At 38.7% G+C, this 15,683-nt stretch overlaps 1 protein-coding gene across 1 annotated transcript; it reads right to left on the minus strand.

Annotated features, from left to right (window-relative positions):
- Positions 1–6,657: 6,657 nt before the first annotated feature.
- arl3a (ADP ribosylation factor like GTPase 3a) lies at positions 6,658–14,273 on the minus strand. The gene is made up of 6 exons (XM_017690505.1): positions 14,202–14,273; positions 11,506–11,649; positions 10,427–10,543; positions 10,159–10,209; positions 9,685–9,870; positions 6,658–8,478 (listed from the first exon to the last, which is right to left on the minus strand). The coding sequence occupies exons 1-6, from the start codon at positions 14,202–14,204 to the stop codon at positions 8,431–8,433; spliced, it is 549 nt and encodes a 182-aa protein (XP_017545994.1). The 5' UTR covers positions 14,205–14,273; the 3' UTR covers positions 6,658–8,430.
- Positions 14,274–15,683: the final 1,410 nt, after the last annotated feature.

Here is a 15,683-nt window from a genome sequence, read left to right on the forward strand (position 1 = left end):
TCTGTGTGGTATAGCTATGCTTAGTGCTATCTGCTATGCTAAGGGATGCTGTGATGCATTCAGCTCGGGTGACCCATAGCAGTCTTGTGTTTAATATGCAGAGTTTACTGTAACCTATGCTCACTGCACTTCCTGATGATGTGCGTCATGATGACTCAGCCCAGGTCAGTAAGTTAACACAGAGTGACTACTCACACACACCAGAACCATCATCACACCCCACCATGTGCTAAATATACAAGAGGATACTAAACCGAGTCACGATGGTTAAGCAGAAAATGGACATAACACATTTCTGATTGTGGTTTCTTTTAACAGTGGGCAGCATTTCAGTCATTCACTCCCTATAGAATCTCTATAGGCCTTGTCTGAGAGTGTCTCTCTAGACTAATTATTTTTAGTTTTATTATTATTTTTAGTTAAATTATTTTAGTTTCCTGATGTTACAACTCAGCAAGGTGGGCACAGGTTTCCTTGGTTATATGATCAAACTTTAACTGTATCCCATGCTCAGACCATGACGCAGAGCTTGGAATAAAGCATCAGCCAGCAAGTGCCATACTGAGAACCCTGAGACTTGTTATTCAGAGTAAGGCAATGTGTGAATGGTATTAAAATCTGTTCATATTTTACCTCCTTTAAACATTTTCCTCTTGTTTAGACAGGCAATCAACCTGTTCTTAATTGTTAAAATGGTTCATATATTATTGTACCATTTCAGTTTAAACTGCAAAATCTTTTAACAGCATTAAAAGAGATAATAATAAGCTAAAAACATACAAAATCATCATTTATGTGATACTTTCTATTGGGAAGTGGATGACTCAAACCAAAAAACCTCATTTTCAACTTGTAGACATATTACTTAATATATGTAGACATATTATCCGCAGTTTTATCTATCTAAATTTCTTTCTATTGGTTTCCATGTTTTTTATTTCTTTTAACGTTGGTAGATTTAGATAAATCACTTAAAAACTTTATTCAAACAATGTTGTCCCACATTTTTGTCACTACTGGAACATAAAGAGCGATGGTGAGCAATTAGATCTCATGGTTTTAATGTAAATGTGCCCCTAGTTCTGAAAATCAATATCAAAATACATTATATTGCCAAAAGTATTCAGTCACACACCTAAATCATTGAATTCAGGTGTTCCAATCACTTCCATGGCCACAGGTGTATAAAACCAAGATCCTAGGCCTGCAGACTGCTTCTATAAACATTTGTGAAAGAATGGGTCGTTCTCAGGAGCTCAGTGAATTCCAGCATGGTACCGTGTTTGGGCGTCACCTGTGCAACAAGTCCAGTCGTGAAATTTCCTCAATACTAAATATTCCACAGTCAACTGTCAGTGGTATTATAACAAAGTAGAAGCGATTGGGAATGACACGAAAGCGTTTGGCCACGCAAAATGATAGAACAGGGTCAGTGGATGCTGAGGCACATAGTGCGCAGAGGTCGCCAACTTTCTGCAGAGTCAATCGCTACAAACCTCCAAACTTCATGTGGCCGTCAGCTTAGCTCAAGAACAGCGTAGAGAGCTTCATGGAGAGGGTTTCCATGGCTGAGCAGCTGCATCCAAGCCTTACATCACCAAGTGCAATGCAAAGCGTCGATTGCAGTGGTATAAAGCGCCGCCACTGGACTCTAGAGACTCTAGAGCAGCAAGTGTAAAGTTTGGTGGAGGGGGGATTATGGTGTGGGGTTGTTTTTCAGGAGTTGGGCTCGGCCTCTTAGTTCCAGTAAAAGGAACTCTTAATGTTTCAGCAGACCAAGAGATTTTGGACAATTTCATGCTCCCAACTTTGTGGAAACACTTTGGGGACGGTCCCTTCCTGTTCCAACATGACTGCACACCAATACACAAGGTCCATAAAGACATGGATGAGTGAGTTTGGTGTAGAAGAACTTGACTGGCCTGCACAGAGTCCTGACCTCAACCCGATAGAACACCTTTGGGATGAATTAGAGCAGAAACTGCCTTCTTGTCCAACATCAGTGTCTGACCTCACAAATGTGCTTCTGGAAGAATGGTCAAAAATTCCCGTAAACACACTCCTAAACCTTGTGGAAAGCCTTCCCAGAAGAGTTGAAGCTGTTATAACTGTGAAGGGTGGGCCGACATCATATTAAACCCTATGGATTAAGAATGAGATATCACTCAAGTTCATATGCGTGTGAAGGCAGATAAACAAATACTTTTGGAAATATAGTGTATATATTTTCCACAGTTCAGTAAACTTTTTTGTGTTTTAGTGAGAAAAATATGATTTTTTTTGTGTACAACCGTCACATATTTTTAGTTATATTGAAAATTAGCTAAGGTTGTTACTACCGAAACAGTCACTACCAAAACATTTGGTAAAGTTTTGGCAGTTTTCTGATTATTTTATTAATGACAAAATGAAATGTTACCCAAAATATTTAATTGCTTTTACAAACTCAATTACAAAAAAAATTGGGACAGTAGTTAAAATGTAAATGAAACTAGAAAGCTGTGATTTATTCATCTACTTTGACCTGTATTTCAATAAAAATAAGGTGAACACAAGATATATAATGTTTGGGACAGAGGCAATTTAAGACTAGGAAGGTTGCGAAATGTTAAAAAAAAAGCTTGAAACATTATTAACAGGTAATGCGAACATGCATGGGAAGGCCCAATTCTTTATTAGCAAGGATGGTTGAGGCTCACCACTTTGCTAAAAATGTCAAATAATCCAAGAGTTTAAAATAATGTTTATCAGCGAGTAGTTGCAGGGATTTTAGGTATTTAACCCTCTACAGTGCAAATATTGTGGTATTAGGCCATGCAATGTCATATTTAGATTATAAGTAAAAAAATATTTGTGCATCTGAGGTTATTTAACTTACTAGAAAGGCTTATAGGTTCTCTGGCATGGACTCTTACTTTGAAGGGCAGGTGTGTGTGGTAACAAAGCTCCCAGGGCAGAGTTGTAAACAAAGAAGTAGCTAGCTATTCAGTGAGGGAGTGATGCAGGATCCAGGTGCCCTTAAGAGGCAACACACTCCTACGCGTTTCAGACACTTCTGGGTGGACTAAGACTAGCAGAAGGGGTCAAAGTGACCAAAATGCTGTTGCCAAGTTTTCATTAAAGCCGAGTTATGAACCAGAACCTTTTCAGAATGTTTTTGAGTTTCTTCTGAGAACCCTCTATGCTGCAATATCATCAAAAGATTCAAGAAATTTGAAAAATCTCCGTGCGTAAAGGACGAGACTATAAACCACAAATGACTACCCATCACCTTCAGACTGTACTGAAAACTAGTATGTTTCTGTGATGGATATCACTACATGAGCTCAGGAATACTTTGAAAAACTCATAAACACTGAATTAAGACTGTACTAGTCACAGTGGAAGTCAACACTGGGCCTCATTCACCAACCTTTCTTATGAAGAACCAAATCTACACACACTCAAGAGCACAAAGCTGGTTTAGGAACATGTCATCAATCTGACATTTTTCTGACATTTGACTTTGTCTTAGGATCCTTCCCAAGAACACTTTTAAGATCAATCTTGAAATATTGGTGAATGTGGGCCAGGCAATCAGATTTGATGCAACTAAATTGTGAAGTCAGCAAACCAGGGCTGTGCTCACAAGACATTTTCATATCCATTAAAAAATGCATTGACGCACTTTGTCTGTTTTGAGTATGTTTGTGGGTGGAGATAAATGTGAGAGGGGAAACTCATTCAACATTTAAGCTCATAAGCGAAAACTAGTGGTGGTTGTTGATGTTTGAAATTTCTGTGAGTAACTGAAGCCCTCCATACGTCAGCGTATGCTCCATCAAATGTTCAACTTTGGTGAACTCTCTTAACAGAAATTGGTGTCATTTATTTCCATTGCTTACTGTCCACTGTCTATCAACACACCATTTTAACTGAAATCAGTGGTAAGAGGTATAATTTTTCATTGAAACATAACCTTGTGAATGCAGCCTAAAGCCTTTTGGGCAGCATGGTCAAAGCTTGATGACTAAAATAAATAAATAAGACAAGAAGAAAGTCAAATTGCAAGCGCTCATCACAGCGGTTCACACATCAAAATATTCTTGGTATTATTAGTCATGGTGGTTTGGTCTGTGGGGGGCAAAAAGGCTTTCCATCGTCACCCTTGCTGGGTGTCAGGATCTCATTCCATCTAGCACCTCTTCTGAAGGCCTTTCTCTTAGGAGGCGCTAGAGGAAGGGGGGGAGCTCTGCAGCAGGTGACACACCTCATCACCATGTCCTTCACGGCTCAGGTGGCCCCTCCAGAGTTCCGGCCCTGAGTGGAGTCATTCAGGGGACACACTCAAACACTGCCCATAGCCACAGCGCTGAAAAGCTATTTTAACCTGTAATCAGGTAAAGCAGCAGGTCATTAATGGTGTTGACAGGTCTTAGGCAGGCTATGGTGTCTGTTGAGTGTTGCAATAGAGTAAAACGTTGACACTGGGAGAAAGGAAAGTGACTGAGGGAAAGTACACTGTACACTGAAAATTATACTTCTCTGTGGACAGATTTAACAGTACAGGCTGCTATGCTTCATAATCAAACCTGCTCAGTTGCAATCAAGAACGAAACAGAGGGTACAGAAAATAGAAGGGTGAATGGTAAAAGCCAGATGAGAGCTTTAATGTCCTTTCAATGTGGTTGCGACGGAACACAAGGTCTCTAGAGATTCTTTCATCAATTACCAACAGATGACATTCACTCAGTTCAAGGTAATGGCACTAGCAGGATCAGTGGAGGACACATACAGCGCTTTGGAGACACATGTCTCTAGCCATTCACCTGAGCAATACGGCAGCTGGAGAGGTTCCCATAGTAACATAAGGCTTGATGGTGTGATGACATTAGGCCTGCCCTTTGAGGGGGGGAGGGGGCGCTTCTGCAGAACATAGCGCTGCTGCTTACCTTATCGCACCAGTACATTTACTCAGTGCAAGGCGTAATCTAAGAGAGTGTAGGGGGATGCATCCTCACTAAATATATGGTGCAAATATTAATAATGGAGTAAAAAAGAAAAATCCAATTAATGTTCTCAAAAATAACACATTTCTAACAGATGCAATAGCACCTTTAAAGGGCAGCGCTGATTAATGTTTGTTTATTTAACCTTGGGCTGTATCTGTCTTCAGTCGGAGGTTCTCTCACTGTGCTTCGATATTCTCTGTAACAGGAGATAACGGGTGAAAGAGTAATTCTAAAAGTATAAAATACAATTGAAGCTATATGTACCTGACTGTCTGTTAAATCCTCAAATGTCACCCTACTGCTGTGCAATATCAATGTGCACTACCATAACACTACACATCCCATACAGGTAGCATTGGTGCTAACTTATAGCGGTGGTAATCAGATGAACAAAGGCTATTTATAAAGCAATTCACAATGTTTTCTCATGAAAGGAATAATGTGCAGATACATTATATGGCCAAAAGTACATGGACACCGATATATCACACCTACATGAGCTTGTTGGGCATCCTATTCCAAAACTATGGGGATTAATATGGAGTTGCCACCCCACCACCTGCAGCTGTAAATGCCTCCACTTTTCCAAAAAGGTTTTACACAAAATTTTGGAGTGTGTTTGTGGGAATTTGTTTCCAAACAGCCTCCACACGGTTAATTAAACCATGTCTTTATGGAGCTATGACAGGGCCATGTTTAATGTCACTGAGCTCATCAGTATGACCCATTCTACTGCCAGTGTTTGTCTATTGAGACTGCAAAGCTGAGCTAAATTGTATCCACCTGTAAAAACACCTGAACTCAATAATTAGGAGGGCTGCTCACACAGTGGCTACACAGTGTAGAATGTGATTTTACAACAGTATTTAGCTCTTAATGTAAACAAAATTTGAATGAAGCTAACTTTATTTGTTTGTATGTATGTATGTATGCTAACCACTACAGAACTTCTGTTTTTACAGTCCAACTAATAATTGTACAATACTGAATGAAAATGGTTTTGGTATCTTCCTAGCAACCGAGCATTTTGCCAGCCAACCCCAGAGCTCAAAACAGCATCCCATTTCCATTCCTCAAATCATAAATTAACAGTTATGCTCTTGACTCTGGGCCCAGAGTGGAGAAGAGTAAAGGACCTTTTATTCGCTTACTAAGTTAGAAAATGTTTCAGGAAAGAAACTAAAACTTTAATCTAAAAGGAAAGCTGTGTTTTTGTCTATAAAAAAGACAGTGGAAAATGGAAAAGACACTAAATGGAAGTGGTACTAAATGAGGTATTGCACATTACTGTGGATCAAAGAAGGGATGAGTGTAGATACTTCTTGTATTGCATAAAAGAATGTGAATAGAAATGAGTTTGATTGAACCAACCAACTGAAACAATACCCTAAACTGCCTCTCTGCTATAAATCAAACTATGTGAGAGTCACTTATTCAGAATAGGTGAATTCATCATTATGAAACTGCTTTATCACACCAGGCCTGCTTTACATTCAGCATGTAGGCTGTATTCAATTTTAACAGCCTCCCACACCTTCCTAAAACTATCACAAGCCCAGGTTTGGTATGACCCATGTACCGCACAGACAAACGAAATGAGAGCTTACCAAGTTACAGTCTCGATCTCAGCATGGCTGCTTAGAGAATCAGTCTTAAGAAAATGGGGAAATGTTTCAACAGCCGTGCCAATTTAATCATTAAATATGATAAACAAAACCAAACAAGACACATACACAAAAAACCTTTGAAAGAAATTCATATATAAAGAGACAGTTTGATTTCTGACCAAATTCTGCATTTTATGGCATCCATCTCACAGGTTTCATCAAAAGATCCAGGTGCTTAAGCCATGCTGTAAGCTGTTGGTCCATTATGTTAGTAGTATGTCTTTTCTTTCTAATACATTTATTATGCTGGATATCATGTTAGAAGCTTCTTTAAAACCAGATACAGTTGTAAATAACTTTTTTTCCCCTACGCATTACACAGCTATCGCAACATATTTTATTACACTGGTTTAATTCAGTTATTTTTCAAAACAATTCAGAAAGTAAGCCAAACAACTGGAAATAGTACAGTAATCGAATATCATCACTGTCAGAACAACACCTAATATGTCCAAAACTGTAAACTTACAGGAAAAAGAAAAAAAAGACATTGTTAACTTATAATAGAAGTTTTTTGTTTTCCTGCAAGTGATTTTGGACCATTTTGTTTGGTCCATTCATTATGAAATATTCTTCCAATATAAAGGTCAGCTGGTGGTTTCAAAGCATAAAATAAACAAAAAACAATGTAGATATAAGATTTTGTCCTGACGGCAACAATACATAAGTAACCCTCCAAGCACACAAAAGTCCCTTTTCTTGAGCTTTCCGCAGATCTTTCCCCTACTTTGGTCACTCTTGGATCAGTCCACCCTGGGGCAAGCATTCAGTCTCACACATATAAAGCACCTCTTCGCTGCCACAACCAGATGCTTAAGCCTGCTAAACCTGTTACCAGCACACCTGTCAACAATTCCATTCATGTCCTGTCCTAAGGGAAGAGGAGGTGGCTGTGCTTCCAGAGGTATGCACTGTCTTAGCCTGATGCTGTCCCACTAATTAAATTAGAATGTGCACTTAATTTCCAGGCTTTCATAACACTACAGTTCAAGCCAGCAGAATGCTCTTTTGGAGCATAAGTTACACAGGGAACAAAAAAACAAACAAACACCACAACAAGGTGGCCAAACATCAAAATTCTTCTCAAACATCCAAAAGAAGCAACAGATAAAAACCAGGAAATGGAAAAAAGGCTCTACAGTGTGTGTCCATGTCCTCTGACACCTCAAATTAGTATGCACTCAAAAATCTCTGTACCAGAAACACTCCACATCAAGTAATGACACAAAAGCCAGTTTCCACACTTACCACGCACACACACATGCGCACCACCACACATTTTTCCATGGCTGATCGCACATCATAAAACTGCAATACATGAAGTAACAAGCCTTTGCAGAGAGAACGCATATAGAGGGGGGGGTAGAAACGAAGCTCAGTCTTGAAATGAATGTCAGGTGGCTGCAGGGCCTATGCTTGGCTAGCACTACTGTTTAGGGCCTAGGTGAGGTTTGATAGCTGCAGTACTTTGGTTATACGTAGATCTTAAGGGTAGTGGTCAGTTAGTTTTAGGCTAAATGAACAGTAAAATGAGAGTGGAATTGGTGACAGGACATGGTGGATCCATGGGGAATGTGGCTGGGGACTTGCAGTGCAGTGGCGGTGGCCATTTGCAAGGGTCAGGGGTTTAAGGTCTTGTCCTAGTCCTCCTCAGCTGCTGTCTGAGTAGAGTTCATTCCCCTATAACCTGGACCAGCTGGTGAAGAATCCATAGTCCACAGTGTTCACTTTTTCACACAATGCCTGGAAAGCGTAGAAATGTACCAATGCTCCTATTTCTTCTTTGCTGTGACATTCTTGCAGACCCAGTTCATGCCGTCCTAAATAGACAGAATACAAGGCAGTGATATTTACAGAGAAAAAGTACCCCAGTGGTCAGTGCTAAGCCAAAGAATCGGTCAGTTCTTAAAAAGTACTGCTAGCTACATTGGGATTAGCCCAGAGAACTGACAACACAACCTGATGGTTTAAAAGGTTTTACCTTTGTTACTAGTAACAATGATAGCCTTAGGCTGGCTTTAGACATTGAAACATAGCTGCTTGAAACCTATATGAAACTAAACTGCACTTGAGTTGCATAATGCGAAACTTCTTCCAACATACTGACACTAAGCATCTCAATTTTGTGAAGCAACGTTCATGAAACAGTCAAATAGCATCAAAACACATGAGGTAATCACACTGATCACATACTTTAAAAGAAGTTTATCGTATCAATACAAAAGAAAATAAAGGAGATGATGGTTTATTACGCAGTTGAAAAGGAGTTAGTTAGTAGTCAGTTTCCTGAGCCATGGCAACATACTTGAGTTTCTCGAAGGTAATGTTTCTGCAGCCAGCTGCGTTAACTAGCCAGCTAATACTTACAACTGATTAAATAGTTGCTTGCCCTGCTGTTTAATCTGTTTTAGCCTGCTGTTATTGTGATCTACATAGCTAGATTCATTTTGCACAGAGCTCAGATTAATTTGGGATCCAAAGGATGAAAATTATTATAGAAGACGAGACCGAGATGCGCTCCCCAATGATTTTCTATGACAAAATGAGCGAGACATCATGTAGGTTCAAATGTAATGCGTACTTAAACATTATTCTTTTTCAAACAGAACAAAATAAAAAGTCAAATATTATACAAAGAAGATATAAAACGCTGCAACTATGTAAATTTCACCACGTGAATGAATTTATAGCAAGAACGTTACAGCGTACCAAAAAATACAATTTTTCAATTGCTTTGTTAAGCTTGTTAAGTAACTCACAACAACTAGATGCATGAAAGTTTTACTGAGCAAGCCACAATCTAAGCTGCTGGAACTACTTTTTAGGTGGAAGAAATTCTCAATATTACACTCATTTTAAATATTTAGCTCTTCTTTGCTTTTTTTACTTTGCAAAACTGTTGTAAAAAAGCAAAAGAAAATTTAATGATGTGTGTTATCACGAATACCACTATTCTTGAGTTCTGTTGATTAAGAATTTGAACTTTTCCTCCACAAAATCCAAAACGTTTGCAAAGTAGAGGTTACCTGGACTCCTTCTCCTGTAAGAGCAGAGCAGGACTGAATCTGCCACATGCGATCTCGAATGGTGTGCAGGTTGAGGCCCTCTGCAATCTCTGAGGCTGGAGCGGCAGTGAGCAGGTCTTGCTTGTTGGCAAAGATAAGAACAGGGACACCACTAAGCTTCTCCTCGTCCAGCAGCTCGGCCAGCTCCTGTGAAGAAAAAACACAGGATGGTTCCCTTTACTACTACATGCATACACTTGTCCTGTATTGTGCTGCACATGCCACTGTTCATCTTTTACAATGTTTACAAACTCCTGAAAACTGAGACAATTTAAAGAAGTGTAATACTACAATTCACAAAAGTAGTGTAAAAAGCACTGTGTTGAAAGTTCAATCATAGCAATACTGAAGGATCTTGATCTATGATATTTTTGCAGATAGCTGGTAGCTCCTTCTTTATTTCTCAGTCTCTCACACACACACAAAAATGCTTACCTGTCCTGTTTCTTCAAACCTTTTCCGATCTGCACTGTCAATGACATATATCTGAAATAACCCATTTCTATTAATAAAACATCCACAAACATAAAGCAAGGGCAAATACAGACATGACGAACATTATGAACATGCCAACACCGTGTTTAGGTGAGCATATTAAAGCATTCATCATCATTACGGTCATAAGCTGCAGGGGAATTCTACTGGTGCCAACTCCGTTTACAATAGAAACATAAGGAGTGTATGTCTCACTGGAAACACTTACAAGCACATCAGTGTTTTCAAAGTAGTTTCTCCAGTATGGTCTGATCTTCCTCTGGCCTCCAATGTCCCAAACATTCAGCTTGAAGCCCTGGGACTGCACACTCTTAATGTTGAAGCCCTGGTGGAAAAAAAGGAACATGCTGATTTGATCTAAAGCAGGGGCCAAACATTTCCACCAGTAGAACAAACCAGAGGTAGAGTGTTACATTACGTATGTAGGCTCATGTTATCAAAGAAGAAAATGGCAGTGAAGTAAAGGCATTGAATGGAGGATTGGGCAATATGGCAAAAATATAATATCATGATACTTTTCAAAATGTATATCACAATATTTAGTCATTTTTCTTAGTTCTGAGAAGTTGTAACATATAGAATGCACCACTAGTGCCACCTTCATATCAAATGTTTTAAGTACAAAGATATTTACACACTGCTCCAACTAAAATGGGCCAATTATAGTCTCTTTCTTAAAAAACATACAGTTTTCATACAGGTCTGTTCTTTAATTATATCAAATCAAGTCACGTTTATTGTCACAACACATTTACACAGGTAGAAAGTGAATGAAACTCTTAGGTGTATAGTCCCCTGGTAGAATTTAAATAAAAAAATATAAACATCTAAGAAGAAATATATATACACCGAATCTGAATATACACATATACACAATATACACTAATATTGCACTACTCCAATTTACAGTTGAAACATAAGTTACAAACTAAAACTATGAAATGTGCTGTAGTACACATTAATATTGTACATATTATAAATGTGGTGTAACTGATCACAACACAATAAAATAGTCACGTTGCCCACCCCTAATTCAATCCTACATAAGAATTCATTTTGATGTCTATTGTATGCATACAGATGGACATTGATTAAAGCAGCTCTCTCACTTATCACAGTGGTTTTCAGCCCTTAAAGGGTTTAAGAATTACCTATCATCTAGTAGCAGAGGTGTCAAAGCAGAGGAAACAGAATTGTGTGCAGGGCATGGAACAAGTCTGTGTGCCTTCAATTCCACACGCATGACCTTGCTCTCGCATCCTTGTTAAATCTTTAAAACAGGTGTACCTGTGTAGGGGTGATGTGACTGATGTCCTCAGAAGCCAGCTGCTTGAGTAGTGTTGTCTTTCCTCCATTGTCAAGGCCCAAAAGCAGGATGCGCACCTCCTGGTCTGGGGCGCTCTTCAATTTCCGAAGGATTGATAACAAACCCTGCAGCACAAAGGCTCAATCACATCACTGTCCAAAACAGGACAGATTTCAAAAAGCAAGGGGAAAGTGAAAGACGTCCCAACATGCCATTTGCTTTACCCTGACTATTTCTCTTGACTAAAAGCAGAATGGTATTTCACAAAGTGCCATGTGTTGGTTAGCCAGATAACTTAAGCCCAAAGTTAAAGACCATCCTAAGCTCTTTTCCTATTGCACAGGCATGGCTTTGAGCTTAAGTTATGTGGCTAGTCTGGGAAATCCTGCTTTGTGAAACACCACCCTGCTCTCTCTGGCTTCAGTCAAGTAGATAAAGCAGAATTATCACACACGCTACTTCTCGATCAGTTCAAATATGATTGAAAGTAAAGCATAAAAAAGTGAATGAGGGGGTGTCAAAAGCAATTTGTATTTTAGGCCTAATATCATAATGCTCATGTGGGCTTCTTGGTCCGTCACAAGGGCTATTTAAGTGCTTTTCGCATATAAGAAGAAGACAACAGACCAAGAGAGAGAGAAAAAAAACGTTCCTAAGAGTTCAACATTCTCTCGAATTGAGGAGTTTCTTTTCTAACCACATAGCATAACTGACCTCTTTCCAGCTGAAGTTTAACACCTACACTAATTTATATCTAGTCCAGTCAGCTTTTTTCTTTAAACCCTTTTCTTTGCGGTTTCAATAATGTTTTTTCAGATATATGAGTATATAATTCCTCTTGTTTGAGGTGACGTGTTACAGTTGTTACACTGAAACAGAAATGTCTCTGTCTTCAATTTCTTCTAGAAATGAGTGTTAATCTCATATCTTTTGACTAGGTTGTTGCTCAAGGTCTTCTTGATCTTTGTCTGTCTGTATTTCAGTATAACTCCTGTAACATAAGGCTTATTTATATGTTAGGGTTTTTTATATAATTTATATTTATAATTTATATAATTTTGTAATATTCTGTATATAACAGTTGTTATAGTATGTCTGTTGAGACCTGTAGTCATACATACATTATATATATATATGTATATGTATATGTATATATATATATATATATATATATATATATATTCACATTTCTATTTAGCTCCTTTATTCTATTTTTTGTATTTTATTTCTCCTTTAGTTAAGTACCTGTTAACAGCCTGTCTGCCAGCTTGTCTGGTCTGTTCAGTATGTTACATGTCATACATGTGTGCACTCACCAAAACAGATTATGTGTATGTGTAACATACTTGGCTAAAAAAAGTGATTCTGATTATACTGCTAGGCTGCTTAAACCGCTAAATGGCACGTTGCACTCCCTTAAAAGAAATGCAAAGTCCTTTTTTCTTGCAGTTCCTTTTATATATCTTTATTAAAAGAGTGAGAAAAACACTTCTTTTCTCACCTGTAAGCTCCTTTACTGTTACCATAATTAAGCGATATAGGCCCCACATCTACATATTTTATCTGCAAGACAATTTACAAGTTAACCACAAGGGTGACAGCTTTCTGTGACATTACAGAATAATCTATACTTGTAAAAAGATGGTTATTCAATGGTTCTTTAGTAAATGGAAGGATTCTGTTTTGAAACACGAGTTCTACATAGAACCATTCCATGCTTAACTGGTTCTTTGCATGGTGAAATGATTCTTCAGATTGATGGAGAATGTGTTGCATATGGTACGGTACAGAACTTTTTTGAAAAGGGTTCGTTGACGTTTTGGTGCTATGTAGAACCATTTTCAAAAAGGTTCTAAGACAACATTTCCACAATGAACTCAGTTCTAAACCGAACCATTCCCTTTACTAAAGAACCATCTTTTTTTAGGAAAGGACGTATTTCCATTTTCCTACAAATGATTTAAACCTTATGGATTTACATGGTAATGGCATCTTTTTCGTATCATTTTATGTATGGCTCCAAACTTTCGAACGGCGCTAACTCTCATCCGTTAAACTACAGTCTGAGCAGGCCCAACATAAGAGCTTGCTAGCTGGCAATATTTTCATTTGTGGCTTAAGACCCGCTTTAGGCTGCGGTAACAGACCTTCTAGTTACATGGAGTCTGTCCCACAGTATTGTTTTCTAGTGATACTGTATCCGACAAGTAGCAACGAAGCTGAGCTTCTTATTCGCATTTCCCCAGTCCACCTTAAATGGTGCAACAGTTAGCTACCGCGGTAGCCCAACGCGCCAGAATGTAACTACTGCACCATTTAAGGTGGAACCGGAAAATTCGAACGAGAAGCTGGCGAATAGGAGGCCAATTTCAGCCTCATCAAGCAGCATAACGCTGATGTGACAATGTTACATATGTGCTCTCTTTCTAGCTAGCTGAATTAGCCATCTAGCTAGGTTAGACAGCCTATCCGTTAGCTGGCTAGCACAGTAACTTTAGCTCGCCAAAACTAGCTAACAATCACATTTTTTCACGGTTTCTAGTTTGTACACTAGACATAAAAATGGACATATCTCCTTAATTTATCATCAGCAAATAAAACATACATCGCGGACGGAGCAGCTAATATCTATTCCGTTAGCTCTTATAATAAATCGATCAGCGGCTGAATAACAAACCATGTTGATGTTTTTCCAGCGGAGACGCCGAGCCGGGTTACTAGGGAAGGCGGGTGACGTCACGAGCCCATTCGGTCGTTAGCCTGGGAGTCGGTCCCCCAGAAAAAGAATCGAATCCTCAGTTCCAGGAAATGAGAGTCGACTCCAAGCTTTTGAACTCGATTCCACATAGAGACGTAAGTGTAAACACCCAGGCTGAATTCACATTTCCAAAGCCAAATATAATTAATACTGTAATTTCTGTTTTTCCCCAAATGTCATTCTGTATGTTTTTCTTTTGGGAATCGAGATCAATATACCGCAATCAGAGTTCTGAATCAAAAATAACTATTCACACTTCGGTCTGCCAGACTTAGGTACAGACGTGTGATGTGTATACCACTGGTAAAGAACTCTTTCCTCAGGAATAGCCTGCAACTACTGTCACTTTAACTGTAGCACATGTTTACAATTGCACTATTGCACTTTACTACTCATTTCTGCTGCAGATAATCATGTTCCCGGCAAGGCACAGCACTATCCATCCATACCACTGTAATTTATACATTGCGTTATTTCTTGATTAATATATATGGTTGTATATATACTCTTTTGTATTTTTAATGTTATATCTGGCATTCTTAGCGAGGAGCAAAGTAAGCTTTTCATTGTATATAAGGAAACCTGTTTCCTCTATACAAATGACAAACACTTTGAACTTGAACTTGAACAATATATGGAATCGGAGTCGGCTCCAACAACATTTTCTGGAACCGAAAAGCCCTATTCGCAGTTTCGGTTAGGAAGAAGCGTAAGAGTACTGAATGTCTTCCTCTTAATGATCTATCTCAAAGGTTGTTTGGCCAGAGTCATTTCAATAAATTAGGATCGCTGTGATGGAAGAGAACTAAGTATCATGCTGAACCACAAGACAAGGATGATCAGCCTCAATAAGAACGGAGGACCTTTTCTTTTTACACCTTTGAACAAAATTACCCCACCACTGATTTTTTGTTAAATATACTGTAGAATACACCAGCCAGCCACTTCATTAAGTACACTGTCTTGTTTCTTCTCTTTATCCATTATATCAGCTCCACTTACCCCACAAGTACACGCTGCAGTTCTTACAGACTGTAGTCCATCTGATTCTCTGCATTTATTAGTCCTCTTCTACCTTGTACTTCTATGGTTAAGACCACCACAGAGCAGGTTTCATTTGGGTGGTGGATCATCCTCTGCACTCCAGTGACACTGCAAGAAGTGGCTGGTCAATGAAAGTGCAATTTTTTTCAAATCCAGCACTTACATTTGCAGATGCAGTTACTGACACAAAATTCCAAACAGAAAATAAGAGCTTAAATGTATTTTAAACTTTTTAACATGTAGGACAGCTTGAATAGTCAAACAACACTGCCTTAAAATACATAATTTTATCTCATTAATAATGCATGATGTCTTTTTGCAAAGCGAGGCATGGTACAAGTAATGGGTTGCACCAGA

Source organism: Pygocentrus nattereri, chromosome 5 (assembly GCF_015220715.1).
Source record: "Pygocentrus nattereri isolate fPygNat1 chromosome 5, fPygNat1.pri, whole genome shotgun sequence".
In the NCBI taxonomy this organism is placed as follows: Eukaryota; Metazoa; Chordata; class Actinopteri; order Characiformes; family Serrasalmidae; genus Pygocentrus; species Pygocentrus nattereri.